Raw genomic sequence first — 22,479 nt, forward strand, 5'->3', positions numbered from 1 at the left:
TGCATAACTTATATTTTTTATTTTTATTTTTTAACATCTTTATTGGAGTATAACTGCTTCACAATGTTGTGTTAGTTTCTGCTTTATAACAAAGTGAATCAGTTATACATATACATATGTTCCCATATCTCTTCCCTCTTGCGTCTGATGTGTGGAATAATAAAATCATGCATGGGTAAAAGCTCCATTCAAAGTGTAAGAATGTAATACAGTATGCAACATTCATTGATATGGTTATAGAGTCCATGTTGCAATTAACCTTTGAGAAATTATCACTTACTGAGTTTTGATTAGAACCAAAGGAGAATATCATCCACAATTATCTGAAAAGGCTATTAAATGATTCCTTTTTCCAATTATGTATCTGTGTGAGGGTAGATTTTCTTTACATGCTTCAACCAGAACGACCCATTGCAACAGATAGAATGCTGAAGCAGATATCTAGTTCTCTTTTATTAAGCCATACATTAAAGAGATTTGTAAAAATGTAAAACAGAGGTCTTTTCTCTCTAATATTTTTTTTAGGGAAAGATAGTTATTTTTTCATAAAAATATGGTTTTCAACGTTAATGTATAATGAGTTCATTATTTTTTTAATTACTATATATTTTAAAAGTTTCCAGTTTTGACTTGTAGTGCAGTGAATATGGATAGATATAACGTATGTAAAAACCCTTTGGAGTCCTCAAAATTTTTAAGATTGTAAAGGTCTGAGCTGGTGACATAAGGTATATTAGCTTTAGTATAGTAGTTTATTTTTATTGGTTTGTCATAATAACTTTCCTTACCATTTTTGACACTTAAGAGTTACAGAATGAAATAAAAATGAAGTAGAAAATAAAGGTTGGAAATATTAGATAGTTTTAAGATCGACATAATTTAATTCAATTCATTATTTGACAATCATAACCTAATAAATTACATGTCTGTATACTACACAAATGTATAACAATCATCTTTCAACAGTGTAGTTTCTAAGTTTATTGTTCCTGTATCCATTTTTATTTAGAAAGATTTTTTTTCTTATGGAAAATTTTTGGTTGGCAAAATTGACACATATATTGAAATTAAATATTTTGTAAAACATGGACCAAGCACCTAAATTTTAAAAAATTTATTTTTACTTTTTTTAATATAATTTTTAAAGGTTACTTTCCATTTACAGTTATTACAAAATATTGGCTTTATTCCCTATGCTGTATAGTGCATCCTTGTAGCCTGTCTTACACCCAGTAGTTTGTACCTTCCACTCTCCTACCCCTATACTGCCCCCCCATCCTTGTTAGGATAAGCAACCTTATCCCTTGTTCCTTCTATGATATAAATTTAACATATTAGACCAATTTCTGAATATACTACTCACATCAACCATTCATACATCCATGCATCCTTCCACCTGATAAATTTTTATTGAGCACCTATACCATAACAGAATTGTGAGTGTAGTCTTTAATACATTCTTATGACTTATGTCCCTAATCCTTCCTAGTTATTCCTGGTCTCATCTTCTTGTTTACTTTTTCCTTGTTCAGAAGCTGGCCTTGTCAGTGCTTTGTCCCAGAAGCTGGTTAGCCAAATTTTCTACTGAAAGAGGCAGAGGCAGAGAGAGGGTGTTAATCACAGATACACCAGAATTACCAAATACTAGAACTTTGCAATAAGATATAGTATTGCAAAGAGGCCATTCTTATGTTCATTTTCTATTACTGATTCACAAATCTGCCTCCTCTTTTAACTACCACTCGACTTTTCCTATCCCTAGTTCTTTAGTGTGATGGCCCCAAACCTGGAAGTCATACAAATTGGAGGGGCCCTGTAAACACTCCAAGCTTTTATTTGTGACCCCAGAAAGGCTGTACCTTGGGAGTAAGGGGAATTCAGATGAAGACCAGCCTTCAAAAGACCTAAAAGCGGTGTCCTTAAGTGGTACAAGGTGATTTTCAAGTACACTGTCTGTCTACCAGAAGAAAAGCAAATCTACTCTAGAGAAAGGTAGCACTAGAGTTGCTACAAATTTTCCTCCACAGTGTCCATTATTTAATCAGAAATCACCAGGTATATCAGGAAACAAGATTAAATGAATAAAACTAAGAAATATAAAAAAGACAATTGAAACAGACCTATGGGAGATGCAGATAATGAACTTTTAAGTAATTATGATATAAATAAAGAAAATATAAAGATTAAGAATACCAGAGAACTGGAGTATATAAGAAAATCAAAATAGGAAGCTACAGGATATTCATTCTTATAGAACTTGTACAAAGATCGGTCGTTTGCTAAGTTGTAATTCACCTCAATGAATTTCAGAGGATTGAAATATAAGTATGTTCTCTAACCACAGTAGAATCAATAATAAAAAGCTAACTAGAAAATGCTTATATAAGTTGAATTTGAGAAGAATTTCTAAATAACTCATGGATGAAAGAAGAAATTACACATGAAATTGAAAAATATTTGGTAAGTAATGATAATGAAAATATATAAAAAATTGTGCTTAGAGGAGAATAGATAGGCTTAAATAGGCTTTTATGTATTTTTTTTAAAGAAAGGCTGAAAAGTCAGTGATCAAGCTTTCATCTCAAGCAGCTTAAAAAAAAGTAATAAACCCAAAGTAGAAGGAAAGAAATAATGAAGAGCAAAAATTCAATTAAATTGAAACAAATGTACACTAGAAGCATATCAACAAAACCAAAAGTTGGTGTTTTTTGGTTTTTTTAACTAATTAATTAATTTATTTATTTTTGGCTGCGTTGGGTCTATGTTGCTGTGTGCTGGCTTTCTCTAGTTTCAGCCAGCAGGGGCTTTTCTTCGTTGTGGTGTGCAGGCTTCTCGTGGTGTTGGCTTCTCTTGTTGCAGAGCATGGGCTCTAGGTGCATGAGCTTCAGTACTTGTGGCAGGCGGGCTCAGTAGTTGTGGCTCACAGGCTCTAAAGCGCAGGCTCAGTAGTTGTGGCACACGGGCTTAGCTGTTCCGTGGCATGTGGAATCTTCCTGGACCAGGGATCAAACCCGTACCCCCTGCATTGGCAGGTGGATTCTTAACCACTGTGCCACCAGGGAAGTCCCAGTTGGTGTTTTTAAAAAGATTAATATAGCTGTTAAGTTTCTAGCAAGGCTACTCAAGAAAGAAGAGAAAAAGAGAGATTATAAATTACCAGTATCAGTAATGAAGAAGAGGTAAAACCCATCGACCCTACAGACATTAAAAATCCTAAAAGAAAGTATTATGAATAACTTCACACCTATAAATTAAAAAATTTAAATGAAATGGGCAGATTATTTGAAAACTGTCACTTACAAAGCTAACACAGAAAGGAAGAAAGCATCTGAATATTTTGATGTCTACTGAAGAAATTGACGCTATAGTTTAAAATCTTCCCCTTGCAGCTCATTTTTAAATTGAGTTATCTTTTTCTTATGGATTTGTAAGAATTCTTGGCATTCTACAAATGAGATTCGTTTGTCAGGTACATATAATGCAGGTATTTTTGTCCACTCTGTGATTTGTCTTTTTACTATCTTAAATGCTTACAGTTCATCCCCTGAAATAGGAGGGAAGGTAGAGTGTATGGGTATTAGTTCAATTAGTTGGTTGGTTTGGTGGCATGAGTTTCCTGTCTTCCAGTTGTGTCTATTTTTTGTTTCTTCATATAGTAAAGTAGGGATAGTATTGTAACCTGACTCACACACAGTTCTTGTGAGGATTAAATATCTTAATGTGTAAAACACTCTTAAAACAGAGGTAAGCATGTATTAATTACATTCTTAAGAAGTGCTGACTACGTTTATTTTTTGGAAAAACCTTCAGTGGCAAACAAACAAATATTTGTGTCTCCCAAACAATAACAGCAACCTTCAGTGGTTCACCATTATCTGATAAAGTCTAAAATCTTAAACCTAATTTTCAGCTTTTCCTCCTTTATGGTCCCAACAAGCTTTATATCTTCTGTTTCTTTTGTTGAAAGAAGAGAAACTGTTAAAATCAGCACCATTTATTATGACAATATAACAAAGAATTCCACAAACATCTAAGGACAGGAAACTAGGTGCAGCCCAGTTTTGTGTGGATTGAAATTAATAAATCAGGAAGCAGGACTTTCCCCCATATTTCTTATCTTAACAATAGCACAGTGTCCTGTGTCTAACTTTCTCTGGAGGGCAGCTTTTCCCGCTTCTGTTTTAGAATGTAGCTTTTTGATTCAAGCCACTACTACTAGTCTCTGTGTCTTTTAGATGAAATTTTAAGAAACTTGAGACTAGGAGCTCGTGCTTGCCTCTTCCTTCCTCTGTTCCAATCCGCTACGACTAACTGTAGGTTTCCCTGGGCTGACTCAGCAGAAACAATGGACTGAGCACAGGGCAAGCTAAGGGATTTTTAGGTTAAAAAAAGGTGGGCAGATTGGTGGGCAAACTGACTGGCATGCTAATCACACCCATATGATTCCTTTATTTCCCAACAATACTGCTGCTTGTAGCCTGCTAGGTTGTTATTTTTTTTTTAGTTTATTGTAATTTATTTTTGGTTGCATTGGGTCTTTGTTGCTGTGCGTGGGCTTTCTCTAGTTGTGGCGAGCGGGGGCTACTCTTTGTTGCGGTGCGTGAGCTTCTCGTTGTGGTGGCTTCTCATTGTGGAGCACAGGCTCTAGGCGCACGGGCTCAGTAGTTGTGTCTCGCGGGCTCTAGAGCACAGGCTCAGTAGTTGTGGCGCACGGGCTTAGTTGCTCTGCGGCATGTGGGATCTTCTCGGACCAGGGCTCAAACCTGTGTCCCCTGCATTGGCAGGCGGATTCTTAACCACTGCACCACCAGGGAAGTCCTAGCCTGCTAGGTTTTTCCACGTCTGGATTAACTCCGTTTTCATACTTCTGTCCGACAGTTTTGGTGAATTCACTAGAGTTGTAGACATTTCTACAACTGTAGACATTTCAGTGCTTGTTTTTCTATACTGGTAGTCGACCATCATATATATTGGTTAGTGACACCTTTATTCTTAGCTGCCATTGCAGTGTTTTGAATTTCTATATAGTTGATCTTCATAGATTTTCTCGAGATGTGTGAAAGGGTTGAGTGAAAAGGAAAGTAACTGAATTATAAAATTCTTACTAAAAAATATAATCTTTATAGTCTTTCATTCTAAACAAAGAATCCAGAAGAAATGCTTTGGATTATAACAAAACTTAACTGGCTAGTCCCAACTATTGAATGATGTTACCTCTTTTCAAAAGTAAAATTAAATTTTTCATATTTTGTTAGAATTGTGTGTTTTCTCTGATTTTGTTCTAGAGTATGCTTCTGGGTGCTTTTGTTATGTGTTTGTTTTTTTTTTGGTTTAAATTTTTGGTAATAGTCTTTAGAATATGCTCTGGAGGCACCAAATTCAGTAACTCATGATTTGGATGCATGATAAATAATGAAATTTGGTTGTCTGAAACCTTCCTCTGGAAAGACTAAACAAGTGGTGTGAGGGTGATTATTAATGAGAACGGACTCTTTTCTTCATGTTTTATAAGGGGGCTCATTTTAATTGGCATGTTGATTTGGGCATTGAAGTAAAGAGATATGTCTTGTGATTTCCTTCTATAATTCACAAGAAGTCTGTAACCCAAGTTAAGTCAATATTAATGGTTATGTCCCTTCAGATGCTAGAAAGTTAATCTGACATGATCTACCCTGCACCTTCAGAGAACAAAGTATATACTATATATAATTAAAATTTACCTCATCTTATCTACTTATTTTTTAGTCTTTATCAAATGCATATTTTGAATGAGTTATTCTTTGCATATTAAAATGTTTATATTTTTATGACATAGCAGGCAAAATATATTTTAACTTCTAAGTTTTTTTTCATGTTTGGTTCTTTCTTCTTCCTTTTAGGGTAGAGCCTGGATCAGAGTAGCACTCATGGAAAAACATTTATCTGAATACATCTCTACAGCTCTGAGAGACTTCAAAACAACCAGGTTTAAAAGTCCTTTTAATTTTCAATATATATTTAAAAGATTTCAGAAGACTTAGCAGTAAGAATAGATGAAGACACATTTGTTTTTAAAGTCCTTGCCTATTTTATTTCCTCCTTTTTGTACTTCTCAGATAAATCCACTGTCTTCTCAGGAAAATGAAGTTTCTCAACTAAACATACATCTTACCTTGGTTTATCTTTTCAGGCTTCACATTCTGCCTGGAATATCTTTTTTCTGAACAATTTCTGATTCTTACTTTTTCAACACGTGAAGTTTCATTTTCTCCACAGACTTTTTTCTAACCAATTTGGAGAAAAATCTGTGAAATTCCTATAGCATTCTTTCTCTTTCCACACCACAATATTTATTTCTTTAATTCTTATATAATATAATTAATGGTTGCTCAGTTGTCTTTTTAGGGCAGTCTATACCAATGTTCTTCTTGGGTTGTAAGATGGTACATTGTGTAAAACAGGACTTTATTAATTTTTTATGATGGTCGAGAAAAGGTTCATATTAGGACAACAGTCATTCCTACTCAGCTGTGGTCTGCTAATCTATATTTATAGCTTTTGTTAAAGAAAGCATTTTTTTTCCATTTCAGTAGTATTTGTAAATGAAAATATTCAATATTTTCAATATCCTAGATATGTACTATTCAATACAGTCACCACTAACCACATGCCACTGTGTAAATTAAAACTGAAATTAAGTAAAATTACTGGGCTTCCCTGGTGACGCAGTGGTTAAGAATCCACCTGCCGACGCAGGGGACACAGTTTTGAGCCCTGATCCAGGAAGATCCCACATGCCGTGGAGCAGTGAAGCCTGTGGGCCACAACTACTGAGCCTGCACTGTAGAGCCCACGTGCCACAACTACTGAAGCCCGTGCACCTAGAGCCCATGCTCCGCAACAAGAGAAGCCACCTCAGTGAGAAGCCCGCGCACCGCAATGAACAGTAGCCCCCACTCGCCGCAACTAGAGAAAGCCCACGCGCAGTAACAAAGACCCAGCACAACCAAAAATAAATAAATAAAATAACTAAATTTATTTTTTAAAAAAGTAAAATTACTGACTCAGTTCTTCAGTTGCTTTATCACATTTTAGGTGTTCACTGGCCTTCTGTGGTTAATGGCAACCAAATTGGACAGCACAGATATAGAACAGTGCTTCATAGCAGAAAGTTCTATCAGACAGCACTGCCTTAGACACTTCTAAATTACCATACTTATTTCTACCTCATCAATCGTATTTCTTAAAGAAGAGAGTGTCTGTAAACCAGTTTTGACAGAAAATTAGGAATATATATACAGAAATCATGTATCTGGAATCTTAAGTTCATGTCCTGATGCCATATTTGACATTTTGGATTGTGAGAAAATCTGGGCCTTTATTATGACACATTCTTTTAGCTAACTAGCTAATACAGATTACAATATCCTTACTTAGGTGTCTTTACGTTTTTAGGTAATAAAACAATAAATTTTTTATTTGGAAGATACAAAGAAAAAATTATCATTATAAATCTGACCAGGATATAAAGACTTTTAACTCCAAGAAGCATTTGCATAAAGTAAATCTGATATATGCTTATTGAATTCTTTTAAAGCAGTATGATACTCTTGAGATATTTCTAAAGATAGACAGTGAGATGATGATAAACTCTTAGACATTTGAAATAAATCTTACGCAATGAAACATTTGTTTTATTTATCATCACTAATAAATACGTTTAATTATGGAAGATAATAAATATTGAATATAATAAGGCTTCAAAAATAAAAGTAGTATCAGAATCTCATAGATCAAACCTAAAAATCCTAAATTAATGAAATCAAAACCAAGTTTATACCATAATTATCTCCTGTACAATAACAAGATAGTCTTTTCTAAATAGAAATTAAAGCATTAATAATCTCTCTAGGGTTTCCCTGGTGGTGCAGTGGTTAAGAATCCACCTGCCAATGCAGGGGACATGGGTTTGAGCCCTGGTCCAGGAAGATCCCACGTGCCGCGGAGCAACTAAGCCTGTGTGCCACCACTACTGAGCCTGCTCTCTGGAGCACGTGAGCCACAACTACTGAGCCCATGTGCCACAACTACTGAAGCCCACGTGCCTAGAGCCCGTGCTCCGCAACAAGAGAAGCCACTGCAATGAGAAGGCCACGTACCGCAACGAAGAGTAGCCCCCACTCGCCGCAACTAGAGGAAGCCCGCGTGCATCAACGAAGACCCAGTGTAGCCAAAAATAAATAAATAAATTTAAGAAAAAAATCTCTCTATGTTGTTAGTCTTGTTTCTTAGTTTACACAATTGGGTGGGGTAGAAATAGTACTTGAATAGACTATTTTTAGAGTGAGTAGCTTAAATTTTTTAAGGGAAATCCTTTTTGCCTTGTTTTCAGGTATTAGCTGGGTTTTTTTTTAAAAAAGGAAGTGATTCAGCTGTAAAAAGTTCATGAAGTAAAAATATTCTTGTAACAATATATAAACATACATTATTCACATAGAAACATGGCTTAGTATATGTTTATACACGCACAGAAATACATCATATTTATATACACAGATACACAGTATTTAAATGTGACTATGATGGCTCTGTAATTATCAAGAAATGAAGTAAGTAGTTACTTAAGAACTCTCATCCTAAAAGTTAACTAAAAAAAGGCAGTTGCCAAAAGACGAAGTCTTTTTTTTTAACTATTTACACTACTTACTTTTTATTAACTGAAATCAAACCAGATAAACTTAATTATAAACAAATTTGATTGTGAACCCGTAGCGAAAACATATGTATTTGGAAGATTAGGTTTGTAAAATAACAAGCGTACTTTTAGAAAGAAGAGTTATTCCTTACCTTTTGTCTGGATGCTCCCTGACATAAGCGCTTGTAGAACAATGAGAAATGATCTCTAATTCTTTAGGAGTCTTGAGAGTATCTGAATCAAGTGATTTCTTCTTGTTCTACTCTTCACAGATAGAGAGTAATGAGGTCTTTTAAAATGGTGATACAAGTGTTTACCCCAGTACAGAAGGAGGAGCTACATGAGCTAAGACAGGCAGCTTGAAAGTACTGATCAGTGAAAATCCAAGGATAAGATTGGGTAGAGGAACTGTGGGGAGCACAACTACGATAAATCTTCTGAAGTACGTGACGATCGCTCCAAAGTATTAGAGAAATTCATGTGATCTTTTTGCTATGGTGGAGGATATCTTGGTGAGCAATTGAAAAAATCCTTGAAGAGTTTCACGGTTTACGGATTGGGGTGTTATTGGGAAAGAGCCAGAGGTGGGAAGTTGGCAGACTCAAGAAGAGAATCCAAGCTAAAAGAAAAAAGGACTTATTTTGGTAGGTTACTGGGAAAACCTAGAGATAGAGAAGTAAGGTAGAAACTGAATAATTTGCTCAAAGTTTTACTTTCTCCTCACCCGTAGCCTGAAAAATAATTAGAAAAGTTAAGCTAAAGAATACAAATGTGACATTTGAAACAAGATCGAAAATATTCTGGTAAGATTTTGAAGTAACAACTGTGGAAAATATAAAGTAGAGAAAAAATTACTGCGTGGAATCCTGTTTATTACCACAGTACTTCATTTATGATGACAAAAGTAGTGTTCAAAAAGCGTTAATCTTCTCGATATGATAGTAGGAGTAAGAGAAGAGGAACGTATAAAGTAAAACTTCAAAATTACTCAGCTGTCACAAAGGGGGAAGAAAAAGGAATGGATAAACACTTTTCTAAAGGATAGGAGAGTAGGTGGGGTAGTGATAAATTACCACACCTTTCAAGAACTAAGAAGGTCTTTAGGAATTTGAAAGTTTTACATTATTAAGATGAAAAAAATACACATGATTAAAATGTGCTTGTGGACTGCTGCCACACAGCACATATAAAGTTAACTCAAAATGGCTCAGACCTAAAAGTAAAGCTCTTAGAAGAGAACATAGATGTAAATCTGCATGACCTGGGATTAGATAGTAGTTTCTTAGACATGTTACTAAACACCCAAGCAGCAAAAGGAAAATAGATAAATTGGACAGAATCAAAAGGTAAAGCTTATCGCTTTGAAGAATATCTTCAAGAAAGTGAAAAAACAATCCACAGAACTGGAGAAAATATTTGCAAAGCCTGTATCTGATAAGAGACTTGATTGTGAAATATATATGAAGAACTCTTAAAACTCAGTAATAAAATATTTTTAAATTTTAAAATGGGCAAAGAATCTGAATAGACATTTTTCCAAAGAAGGTACACAAATGACCAAGAAACACAAGGAAGATGTGTAACATCAGTAGGCATCAGGGAAATGCAAATCTAAACTGCAAGATACCACTGCACACCTGCTAGGATGGCTACGATCAAAAGAACATATATGGGCTTCCCTGGTGGCACAGTGGTTGAGAGTCCGCCTGCCGATGCAGGGGACACGGGTTCGTGCCCCGGTCCGGGAGGATCCCACATGCTGTAGAGCGGCTGGGCCCGTGAGCCATGGCTGCTGGGCCTGTGCGTCCGGAGCCTGTGCTCCGCAACGAGAGAGGCCACAACAGTGAGAGGCCTGTGTACCACACACACACAAAAAAAAGAATATATAATAACAAGTGTTGGCAAGGATGTGGAAACATTGCAACAATTATACATTGATTGTGGGAAAGTAAAATGATGCAACCACTTTGAAAAACAGCCTGGCAATTCCTCATAAAGTTAAACGTAGAGTTACTGTATGTCCCAGCACATGAATCCTAGATAAATAGATACAGATACCCAAGAGAATTAAAACCATGTGTTCACAAAAAAAAACATGTACACAGATGTTCACAGCAGCATAATCCATAAGAGCCAGAAAGGCGAGAGAACCCGAATATCCATCAACTGATGAAGGGGTAAGCAAAATGTCCATTCCATGCGGTGGAATATTATTCAGCCATAAAGAGGAATGAAAAGCTGCTGCTGCTGCTCCTGGTGCTTGCTTATGTGCTTGTTCTGTGGGACCCAGTACCTCATTTGTGAAGTGGTAGCTGAGGAGGATCTGGACCTCGCCACAGCCGATGAAAAGCCCAAGGAGTCAAGACTGAAGACAACAATCATATTAACAATCAAGACAATCTTTTTTTTTTTTGCGGTACGCGGGCCTCTCACTGCCGTGGCCTCTCCCGTTGCGGAGCACAGGCTCCGGACGCGCAGGCCCAGCCGCTCCGCGGCATGTGGGATCTTCCCGGACCGGGGCACGAACCCGTGTCCCCTGCATCGGCAGGTGGACTCTCAACCACTGCGCCACCAGGGAAGCCCAAGACAATCATTTTTGTTGTGATGGAATGTGTCTCCTGTCAGAGGCTGCTTTCTTCTAGATCCTATCCCCATTCACTTCTTCCTTTAGTTATCACCTCTCTCTTTCCTCATCCTCAATCTCTTTCCCATTGCTGGATCATTCCCACCCACGTAGAAGCATATACTGGTATCTCCTACCTTAACAGCAAAAACTTCTCCCTTGAACCTGCATTTCTTTCTCATACTGCTCATTTCCATGTTCTGCTTCATCACCAGACTTCTCAAAAATCTTTATACACACTTTCATCTCCTTACCTGAGAGTCACTCTTTATTCTCGTCCAGCTTCTGCCTCTCACCACTCCACCAAGGATAATTTTAAAAGAATACCAATAATCCACAAGCTACCCAGACGTAATGGACATTTGTCTGTCCACATTGTACTTCATTGTACAGCTAAAATAGTTGAAAACTTCCTGTTTCTTGAAAAACCTCTCTGCTTTTAACTTATATAGCATTCCCTGGCTTTTCTTTCTCCCTCTGTAATTGCTCTTTCTCAGGCTTCTTTTACTCTTCACAGCTTTGTAGTGTCAGTATTCTCTGGGCTCAGTCCTCTGTTGTCTGCTCTTCTTTCTCTTCTCAGAATTTCATCCATCTCCCTGGAACTTTAAATACCAGCTATATGGTGGTGGCACCACATTTAAACCTCTAGCTAGATAGTTCAGATTTCTTGATTCCGTGCCCCACCCCATCCTGCAACCCTGTTGACCCACTTCTTGGCAAATGGTTTCGCTGCCCTACTTACATGGCTGACGAAGTCAGAATCTGAAATTCATATTTGATTCCTCTTTCTCCTTCATTTTTTTAAATACAAATTGATTTCTGGCTTCATGGGGTCTTCGTTGCTGCACGAGGGCTTTCTCTAGTTGCGGCGAGCGGGGGCTACTCTTCGTTGCAGTGCGCGGGTTTCTTATCGCGGTGGTTTCTCTTGTTGCGGAACACGGGCTCTAGGCACGCAGGCTCAGTAGCTGTGGCTCGTAGGCTCTAGAGCGCAGGCTCAGCCGTTGTGGCGCACGGGCTTAGTTGCTCCATGGCATGTGGGATCTTCCCGGACCGGGTCTCGAACCCGTGTCCCCTGCATTGGCAGATGGATTGTTAACCACTGCGCCACCAGGGAAGCCCCTCTCCTTCATTCTTTCCAGTCGTTCCAGTAGCAACTCTTTTCGATCCTATCTCGAATCTACCCGTTTACCTTTATCGCCATGGCTGCAAGAGTAATGCATACCTCTCTCATCTCTTGCTTATACTCCCCTACTCTCCCAGCTGAGATTCCAGTTTGCCCCCTCCCAGTAGCCACCCAGCTTCCAGCCAGTCTTCTTAAAAGTAAAAGGGATCCTGTCAATTCCCACTTTAAACATTGAAATGGTTTCTCATTACTTTAGCCTGCAGGCTCTGCAAATACATTCCCTGGAGTCAGACCCTGGATTTGCCACTTTCTGGCTGTGGAATCTTGGGTAAATTGCTTTCTCCCTCCATGGCATAGTATTTGGTGGTAAAGTTAAGCAAGATGATTCATGTAAAGCACTTACAACTGTGCCTGGCACTCAGTAAATGTTTACAATTATTGTTAATGTTATGTGGCCTACAGAGCCCTGTGTGATCAAACTTCTCTGGGCCTAAGGTCTCAGACTAAACACTTGAGAATGTCTTTCCTAATGACTTTCTTCAAAGTTGGGTTCTCCTTTAATTTTTCTCTACCTCAACAACTTATTTATTTACTTTATACTACTTACCATCTCTGATTATCTTTTTTCAGCCTGTCCTCTCCCCTAGACTATAAGCTCCATAAAGAGGAGTCATGTTTACCTTGTTCACCATTTTATCTATAGGATACAACACAGTTCTTGCTATATTATGTACTTATTGATAAAAATAATTAAAGAATCTCACATTCTTAGCAAGACCTTTTGGAGACTTTTTGGCCAGTTTTTCATTCTGATTCCATTTGACTTAGAACATTTCTTTATAATGCTGTAATTTGTTTTGTGTGTCATGAGGGAGAATCTTCTTTATCTCCTCCCTTCAAGTTTCTTCTGTAAGGGCTAAACTGGGGAAGAGAACAAGATGTTGATAAAGAAATTTCTTTGGTCTATAAGATAAGCTTCCTCATATTTTAATATTGCACTTTTAGTGTCTGGAATAACTTATGACTCAAAAAAGGAAATTTTGAAGCCTGATATTGTGCAATATCACCATCATCTATTCTGGTTGTTCACTTTGGATCCCACCCAGAGGATATTTGTTATTGAAGTACCTGAAAGGTCTTAAAATAGTCTTTCAGCATGAACACTAAGGATGGCATTATAGACACATATTTCAACTAAAATTAAATTATATGTGTTAATAAAAAGAGTATTATTCTTATTAGGGTATTATTTTAAATACCTTTCTAGTTTCTAATATATTTCTAGTCAATATACAAATAATTGGAAAGAGTATACCTAATAGAAAGTGGGAGCTTTTCTTCCAGACCACAGTAATATCAAATAGTTGCTCACAGTTTTCCTTTGCTTCTAAAATACAAAACTTCTTTAAAGATACAGTCTACTATATAAATCTTTAAACAGAAGTATTTAATATATTTTTCACCTTGGTACTTTCAATATTTATAATACATTTTTGCAAGTCAGTATGCTCTTTTTGTTAGATCCTGCTCATAAAAATATTTTCTTTAGAACAAAAAATATTTTCAACAAAAAAAAGGGAATTTTTTTAGTATATACCTTACTATTATTGGATTAGTCATCTTAGGCTTTGCTCTTGGCTCATGGGTTACATAATCTTGGTTATATAAGCAAACTTTTTTAGTGTTCCAATTTTTCTATGAGATAAAATGAAGAAATTGAAAGCTTAGTCTTTAGAAGTCTTTGAAAATATTGATAATAGGAATCACATTTTCAGTCAAAATTATTGATATGTTGGTTTGATTAAGGGAATATAAAATTAATTTTTCCTAATAGCTTCTGCCTCTCTAATATACATGAATGAGTGTGTTGTCTTTGATTAATTCTTTGATTAAATGATAGAAATATAATCTTTTTCAGATCACTTAGTATTCTTTTAAATATTATTTTAAAAATTTGTTATCTCAAAGTTAGAAGTACAGTTACTGAAAATTTTTTGTTTTTTTAACCAGGACTAATAATGAAAAGTTCAGCATACAATGGACAATTCTCTTAACTAGCCTTTCCTCTTCCATTTTTCCTCCCTTCCCCTCTGTTGCAGTGAAGACTGTTAAATTAAATCAGGTCTTTGCAGCATTATGCTTCCTGCTTGGTTTTATTTGAGTGGAATTATTGATTACACGTATAGCAAGCACTTCACTTATATAGGTTAGCTTAAAAAAATCAGTAGTAAAACAAAAGCCAAAAAACCTCAGTAAAACAATATGATATACACACACATAAATGACCTTTAGGCTTAAAATTTTTTCTAAAAACCAGTTAGTTTTTGTTTCAGGTATTTTTCATTAGTTCATAATATAATATTAACATTAGGGAACAAGCAAGAATAGTTTTGATCTGACTCCTAGAATGTACTTTAAAACATGGTGGGCTCAAGGTAGCAAATAAAAGTAGACCTTTTCTTATATAGGGAAGTACTAGGAATAATGGGTGATTGCCAGTGTCAAAAGCCAGAATAAACACCTGTGTTCCATAGAATGTGGTGGTCTAGAACCACTCGAATCATAGTTCTTCCAGGAGTTGATAAAATATTCAATCAACAGCCGATTTAGCCATTGGGGCAGGGACAAGATCTCAGATATATAGATTTGTCTAAATATCTTTTAGACAAATCTATATATCTTAGATTACCTTTTTGTGGAGCACCTCAGTTGAATATGTAGAAATTACTTCCATTTATTTTACTAATCTTTGTTAGGCTGGAACTTTTAGTTTTTCTCCTTTTATGTAAATGAATGAAAACAATTCCCATATTTCCAAGGAAACAGAAAACATCTAATCCAAGCTAGTCTTCCCACCGTATTTGTTGGCAGTCTTACATCTGTCAGAGGGTAAATAGTCTCTTATTTTTCTTTGTACTTTTTATTCATGTAAAATTCCTTAAGGTCCATTACAGAGGTTAAATTCTCTTTAAATATTTTTGTTTTAAAAGAAGTATTATGGTTTAATAGAAAATATGTAGAACTTAAAGTAAGAAGGATTGGTTTTCCTCCTTGATAAGTTTATCCACATAAGCTTGGGCAAATTGTTTTAACCTGACTCACTTCTTGGTGGTGAATTTGAAATGAATGACAATTCCTTCAGCATTTACTTCATGGGCTTTGCAATTATTAAATAGTATGATTGTAAAAGTATTCGGTAAACTGTGGACTGTTTCAGTGTTGATGCTAGTATTATAAACTTTACATGCAGCCTTTATAAACTCATGAATATGGAAAAGAGCAAGACAAATTTCCTTTAATAAGAAACTTTTAGTTAGTGTTACAGAGTGTTACAGGGGTGTTACAGAGTGGTGTTGACTATGTGTAATATAAATAGTTATAACAATTTAATTATCCCTGTTACTGGACATAAACTAGTTTTTGCATACTGTTATTCTTAAAAAGAAGTAAATTCAATGATCTTACATTCTTTTGTGGAAAAATACCTTAAGCCCATATTAAATAGTATTTTTTTCAAAATATTTATTTTAAATATTTTAAAATAGAACTTTGGTATTTTAAAAATTAACATTGACCAAAACAGAAAGCTTTCAAGGAATTAGCAAAATAGATTCATATTCACTTTTTGTCAAAGATATGATGAATACTTTTTTTTCATAGGCAGCCACCTTGCTAGCCCATCTGCCCTATTAGTATTGTAGTATTAAAGGTTAGCATAAATTACTATTAATCAAAAAAAAATTACTATTAATCACACCTTCCTAGTTCTTTTTTTTTTTAACATCTTTATTGGGGTATACTAGTTCTTAATTAGTTAATAACCTTTGGAATTACAGAAGAACAGAATGTGTGTCTGTGTTTGTTCTACGTATAGAATAATAATCTACCTAGTATTGAAAATAGACCAGTATAAATGACTGTGAATTTACCACCTTTCAGTTGACATTTATATTGCTTCACTCTTAGAGAAAAATGCTAGACACTGTAGACCCCTTGAATGAGTCACTTTGGGGATTCTTTTTAAGAGAGGTATAAGCACTTAGAATGATTTTCTTTGTTACAGTGGCAGCTTTTTTTTCTAAGTATCTGCAAGACTTGAGTGATCCAAGTTTGTTCTTGTTGTGACAAATAAAATTTAGTTCTTTCTACTTGAGCTTGGGCTCTAAGTGATTTCTGTAGATGAAACTTCAGTCAGTTTTTAATATTTATGTGTTCACCCATTTCATTTTTTAGGAGATTTTATGAAGATGGAGCAATTGTCTTGGGTGAGGAAGCAAATATGCTTGCTGGCATGCTGCTTGGACTCAATGCTATTGATTTCAGGTATTTCATCTAACTATATGCATTATGACTTAAAATTATTCTACCTCATAATAGTTTCTACTTATGATTCTTTTCTTTCAGTTTTCTAAGTAAAGCACACAGTTGGGTATTGATTTGATTTATGTTGTTCCCTTTCGAATGAGATCAGTCTTCTAAATAGGTTTGCTCTCAAAACAGAGGCTATCTCAAACTTAGGGAGTGAACTGACAACCTTACTCTCTAGTTTGGGTAAAAAGAAAGCTTGGACCACATCCTGCCAAGCAGAGAAGTCATGCGCTCTGGTAGCACTGAAGGAAGGTTTTGGATCTCATCTCTTAGTATTTTTCAACTACTGCTTTAAAATGAAAAAGAAATACACTAAAAGAAGATTCAAATCCAGAAAGATTTTCATTGTCTCATGTGGTGAGATAAAGAGGATATTGACAGGCTATCTTAGGTATGTTATGTTTCCTATTTTGTATCTAAAATATTAAAAATTTTGTTAATATTTGCTTTTATTATCAACAAGATGAATTGATTTCAGAATAAGATTACAAGTACTAAAAATGGACATTGTAAGTTCTTTTTAGGTTGATGGCAGCATCCTTTTGCATTTCTTTAATTGATCTAAGATTTTACATTGTACTAAAAGTAAAAGGTTTGTCTAGAATAAGAACTGAAACATGAGAATGAAGGAAGTATTATATATATGCATATATATATATGTGTGTGTGTGTGTGTGTGTATATATATATGCGGGCCTCTCACTGCTGTGGCCTCTCCCGTTGCGGAGCACAGGCTCTGGACGCGCAGGCTCAGCAGCCATGGCCCACAGGCCCAGCTGCTCCGTGGCATGTGGGATCCTGCCAGACCGGGGCACAAACCCATGTCCCCCGCGTCGGCAGGTGGACTCTCAATCACTGCGCCACCAGGGAAGCCCTATATTTTTATTGAAATATATCACTTAAATATATCATTAAATATATCACTTAAATATATCACTTAAAATATATCACAAGAATGTTAACAAATAAGTATAAAACTTAAATGAAAATCTAGTTTTCATTTTTAGTTCATTTTTGAACTAAAAAATAATGCTACCCAGTTTCACTGAGGTTAACTTTTTCTAGTAACTCACTTCTTTTTCAAAATACTTTTCACTTTGTAAGTGTAACTTTCTTCTATTTAAAATTTGATAAGTGGGATTGGGTTAATTAGCTTAATTCTTTATGATGAATGTGATAGATGCAGTTTTAAAGTTGTCTTTATGATCCCTCTAAGGGTGTTAACTTTTTACATGGCATGTTGCTGGCTCTGTCCAAATACTATACAACTTCATTTATTTTTTGGTTGGAAAAAAAAAAACTGGGTTAAGAATCTAAACTCTTGGCTTATTGTAACCCATTGATAATGTATAGAGAGAAAGTGTCTTAAAGATGCATTAGTAATGTTTCTATAAATGAAGGAAAGCCCGTGTAAAATGTTGCCACTTTGATTCTTTCCTTAGTCAATTCTGGAAAAATACATACTGCACCCTTGATATTAACATATTAGAACAAGTATTTCAACAGGCACATTTCCCAAAGAAACCAGAAGGTAGTGGTTCATATATGAATTTTTTTCTTTTTTCTTTTTTTTTAAAATTAATTAATTGTATTTATTTATTTTTGGCTGCACTGGGTCTTCGTTGCCGCTTGTGGGCTTTCTTAAGTTGCGGCTAGCAGGGGCTATTCTTCCTTGCAATGCACAGGCTTCTCATTGAGGTGGCTTCTCTTGTTGCGGAGCACGGGCTCTAGGCGCGCGGGCTTCAGTAGTTGTAGCAGGCGGACTTGGTAGTTGTGGCTTGCGGGCTCCAGAGCACAGGCTAAGCAGCTGTGGCGCACGGGCCCAGCTGCTCCGTGGCATGTGGAATCTTCCCGGACCAGGGCTCAAACCCACGTACCCTGAATTGGCAGGCGGGCTCTCAACCACTGTGCCACCAGGGAAGCCTGATGAATTTTTTTCTAATTAGGAGATTTTCTTTTTAGGAGATATTAAGTGTCACCTGAGAATTTGTAAATGTGAATAAGGCTTCATCTGAAAATTCTCTAGCGATGTCTTAAGAATTTAATAAAGACGAGGATAGTATGAAATAAATAATGTTTGAACAGATTTCTCAGTAAATTTTACTTTTGCATGATATATTTACGTAACAGTTTTATTAACTCATACAAGCCTTTGTTATTGATATGGAAGGTAGAATATCTTTATGAGGTGTTTATAACAAGTCACATTTAAATTACAAATAAGAAATTCACCTGCAATTTGATGAAACAAATGTCTCTAACAAGAGATTGTTTATAACACTTTGATTTAAATTTTAATGTATTAATATATTTACTGTCTATTGTCTTAGCTTCTGCCTGAAGGGAGAAGGATTAGATGGCAACTTTCCTGCTGTAATAGACTATACACCATATTTGAAGTTTACCCAAAGGTATTTGACATTTTGAAATATGTTATTGAAATCTTAATTTATAATTGAATGTCTTGTGCAATATATTCATCTGATTAAAACTACTTTTTATAAAACATTTATTTCAGTATCAGAGATCATTCAAAAATATAAACTCCAGTTGTGTTTTTAGTATATATGTAAATATATAGTTTTTACATAATTGTAATCCCAGTGTAAATATAGTTTTTAAAAAATAGCATGTATTTCTACTGCTGTAGTCAATATAATAACTTTAATAGCTCTATAATAGTCCATTGAGATTACAAAACTATAATTCATTATTTAAATTGTTTTTCATTTATCTCCATTATAATGAAAAGAATAATGAACATTTTTGTGCAAATAAATTTTCCTTTTGTTTCTGTTGTGCATTTATAGAGTTATTCAGGTAAGTACAGTGAAAAATTTTGTGGCTCTTAAAGTCTGTTCTTAGAGTTGTATCAGTTTATCCTACTACCAGTATTTTGTGAGAGTTATGGATTTTCCATAATCTCATCAGCATTGAAAATTAATCAGATGAAATCTAAAGATATTCTGAAGATCTTCTTGCATAATTGACTTCCCAAATAGAATAATGATCTTTATATACTTCTTTCTTTTTCACATCTTTATTGGAGTATAAATGCTTTACAGTGTTGTGTTAGTTTCTGCTGTACAACAAAGTGAATCAGCTATATGTATACATATATCCCCATATCCCCTCCCTCTTGCGCCTCCCTCCCACCCTCCCTATGCCACCCCTCTAGGTGGTCACAAAGCACTGAGCTGATCTCCCTGTGCTGTGCAGCAGCTTCCCACTAGCTATCTACTTTACATTTGGTAGTGTATATATGTCAGTGCTACTCTCTCACTTTGTCACAGCTAACCCTTCCCCCCTTGTGCCCTCAAGGGCATTCTCTACGTCTGTGTCTTTATGCCTGCCCTGCCACTAGGTTCATGAGTACCACTTTTTGAAATGCCATACATATGCATTAGCATATGGTATTTGTTTTTTTTTTTTTTTTTCCCCAGACTTCCCACCCACCTGGTATTTGTTTTTCTCTTTCTGACTTACTTCACTCTGTATGACAGATTCTAGGTCCATCCACCTCACTACAAATAACTCAATTTTGTTCCTTTTTATGGCTGAGTAATATTCCATTATATATATGTGCCACATCTTCTTTATCCATTTATCTGTCAGTGGACGTTTAGGTTGCATCCATGTCCTGGCTATTGTAAATAGTGCTGCAATGAACATTGTGGTACATGACTCTTTTTGAATTATGGTTTTCTCAGAGTATATGTCCAGTAGTGGGATTGCTGGGTCATATGGTAGTTCTATTTTTAGTGTTTTTAAGGAAACTCCATACTGTTCTCCATAGTAGCTGTGTCAGTTTACATTCCCACCAACAGTGTAGGAGGGTTCCCTTTTCTCCACACCCTCTCCAGCACTTATTTTTTCTAGATTTTTTGATGATGGTCTTTCTGACCCGTGTGAGCTGATACCTCATTGTGGTTTTGATTTGCATTTCTCTAATGATTAGTGATGCTGAGCATCTTTTCATGTATTTGTTGGCCATCTGTATATTTCCTTTGGAGAAATGTCTATTTAGGTCTTCCACCCATTTTTGAATTGGGTTGTTTGGTTTTGTGATATTTAGCTGCGTGAGCTGCTTATATATTTTGGAGATTAATCTTTTGTCCATTGTTTCATTTGCAAATATTTTCTCCCATTCTGAGGGTTGTCTTTTGGTCTTGTTTATGGTTTCCTTTGCTGTGCAAAAGCTTTGAAGTTTCATTAGGTCCGATTTGTTTGTTTTTATTTCCCTTACTCTAGGAGGTGGGTCAAAAAGGATCTTGCTGTGATTTATGTCATAGAGTGTTCTCCTATGTTTTCCTCTAAGAGTGTGATAGTTTCTGGCCTTACATTTAGGTCTTTAATCCATTTTGAGCTTATTTTTGTGTATGGTGTTAGGGAGTGATCTAATCTCATACTTTTACATGTACCTGTCCAGTTTTCCCAGCACCAGTTATTTAAGAGGCTGTCATTTCTCCATTGTATATTCTTGCCTTCTTTATCAAAGATAAGGTGACCATATGTGCGTGGGTTTATCTCTCAGCTTTCTATCCTGTTCCATTGATCTATATTTCTGTTTTTGTGCCAGTACTATACTGTCCTGATTACTGTAGCTTTGTAGTATATATAGTCTGAAGTCAGGGAGCCTGATTCCTGCAGCTCTGTGTTTTCTTTCTCAAGATTGCCTTGGCTATTCAGGGTGTTTTGTGTTTCCATACACATTGTAAAATTTTTTGTTGTAGTTCTGTAAAAAATGCCATTGGTAATTTGATAGGGATTGCATTGAACCTGTAGATTGCTTTGGGTGTAGTACAGCCATTTTCACAATATTGATTCTTCCAATCCAGGAGCATGGTATATCTCTCCATCTGTTTATGTTATCTTTGATTTCTTTCATCAGTGTTTTATAGTTTCCTGATTACAGGTCTCTTGCCTCCTTAGGTAGGTAGGTTTATTCCTAGGTATTTTATTCTTTTTGTTGCAATGGTAAATGGGATTGTTTCCTTAATTTCTCTTTCTGATCTTTCATTGTTACTGTATAGGAATGCAAGAGATTTCTGTGCATTAATTTTGTATCCTACAACCCTACCAAATTCATTGATTAGTTCTAGTAGTTTCCTGGTGGCATCTTTAGGATTTTCTATGTATAGTATCATGTCATCGGCAAACAGTGACAGTTTTACATCTTCTTTTCTAATTTGTATTCCTTTTATTTCTTTTTCTTCTCTGATTGCTGTGGCTAGGTTTTCCAACACTATGTTGAATAATAGTGGCGAGAGTGGACATCCTTATCTTGTTCCTGACCTTAGAGGAAATGGTTTCAGTTTTTCACCATTGAGAATGATGTTCGCTGTGGGTTTGTGATATATGGCTTTTATTAGGTTGAGGAAGGTTCCCTCTATGCCCGCTTTCTGGAGAGTTTTTATCATAAATGGGTGTTGAATTTTTTTTTTAATTGTATTTATTTATTATTTATTTCTGGCTGCATTGGGTCTTTGTTGCTGTGCGCAGGCTTTCTCTAGTTGCGGCGAGCAGGGGCTACTCTTTGTTGTGGTGCCTGGGCCTCTCATTGTGGTGGCTTCTCTTGTTGCAAAGCATGGGCTCTAGGCACACGGGCTTTAGGTTGTGGCACGCAGGCTTCAGTAGTTGTGGCTTGCGGGCTCTAGAGTGCAGGCTCAGTAGTTGTGGTGCACAGGCTTAG

The 22,479-nt window shown here is 35.9% G+C and overlaps 1 protein-coding gene across 7 annotated transcripts in view; it reads left to right on the plus strand.

Moving 5' to 3' along the window:
* RUNDC3B (RUN domain containing 3B) overlaps positions 1-22,479 on the plus strand; it is a 154,642-nt gene that overhangs the window by 68,573 nt on the left and 63,590 nt on the right. For 6 of the 7 annotated variants that reach the window (XM_065884466.1, XM_065884469.1, XM_065884463.1 and 3 more), the window contains 3 exons: positions 5,880-5,965; positions 16,654-16,743; positions 19,118-19,198. In XM_065884466.1, coding sequence (XP_065740538.1) covers positions 5,880-5,965; positions 16,654-16,743; positions 19,118-19,198 — 257 coding nt within the window. The remainder of the gene's footprint in view (positions 1-5,879; positions 5,966-16,653; positions 16,744-19,117; positions 19,199-22,479) is intronic. The other variant, XM_065884467.1, reaches the window with a different exon arrangement.

Source organism: Phocoena phocoena, chromosome 9 (assembly GCF_963924675.1).
Source record: "Phocoena phocoena chromosome 9, mPhoPho1.1, whole genome shotgun sequence".
Classification (NCBI taxonomy): domain Eukaryota; kingdom Metazoa; phylum Chordata; class Mammalia; order Artiodactyla; family Phocoenidae; genus Phocoena; species Phocoena phocoena.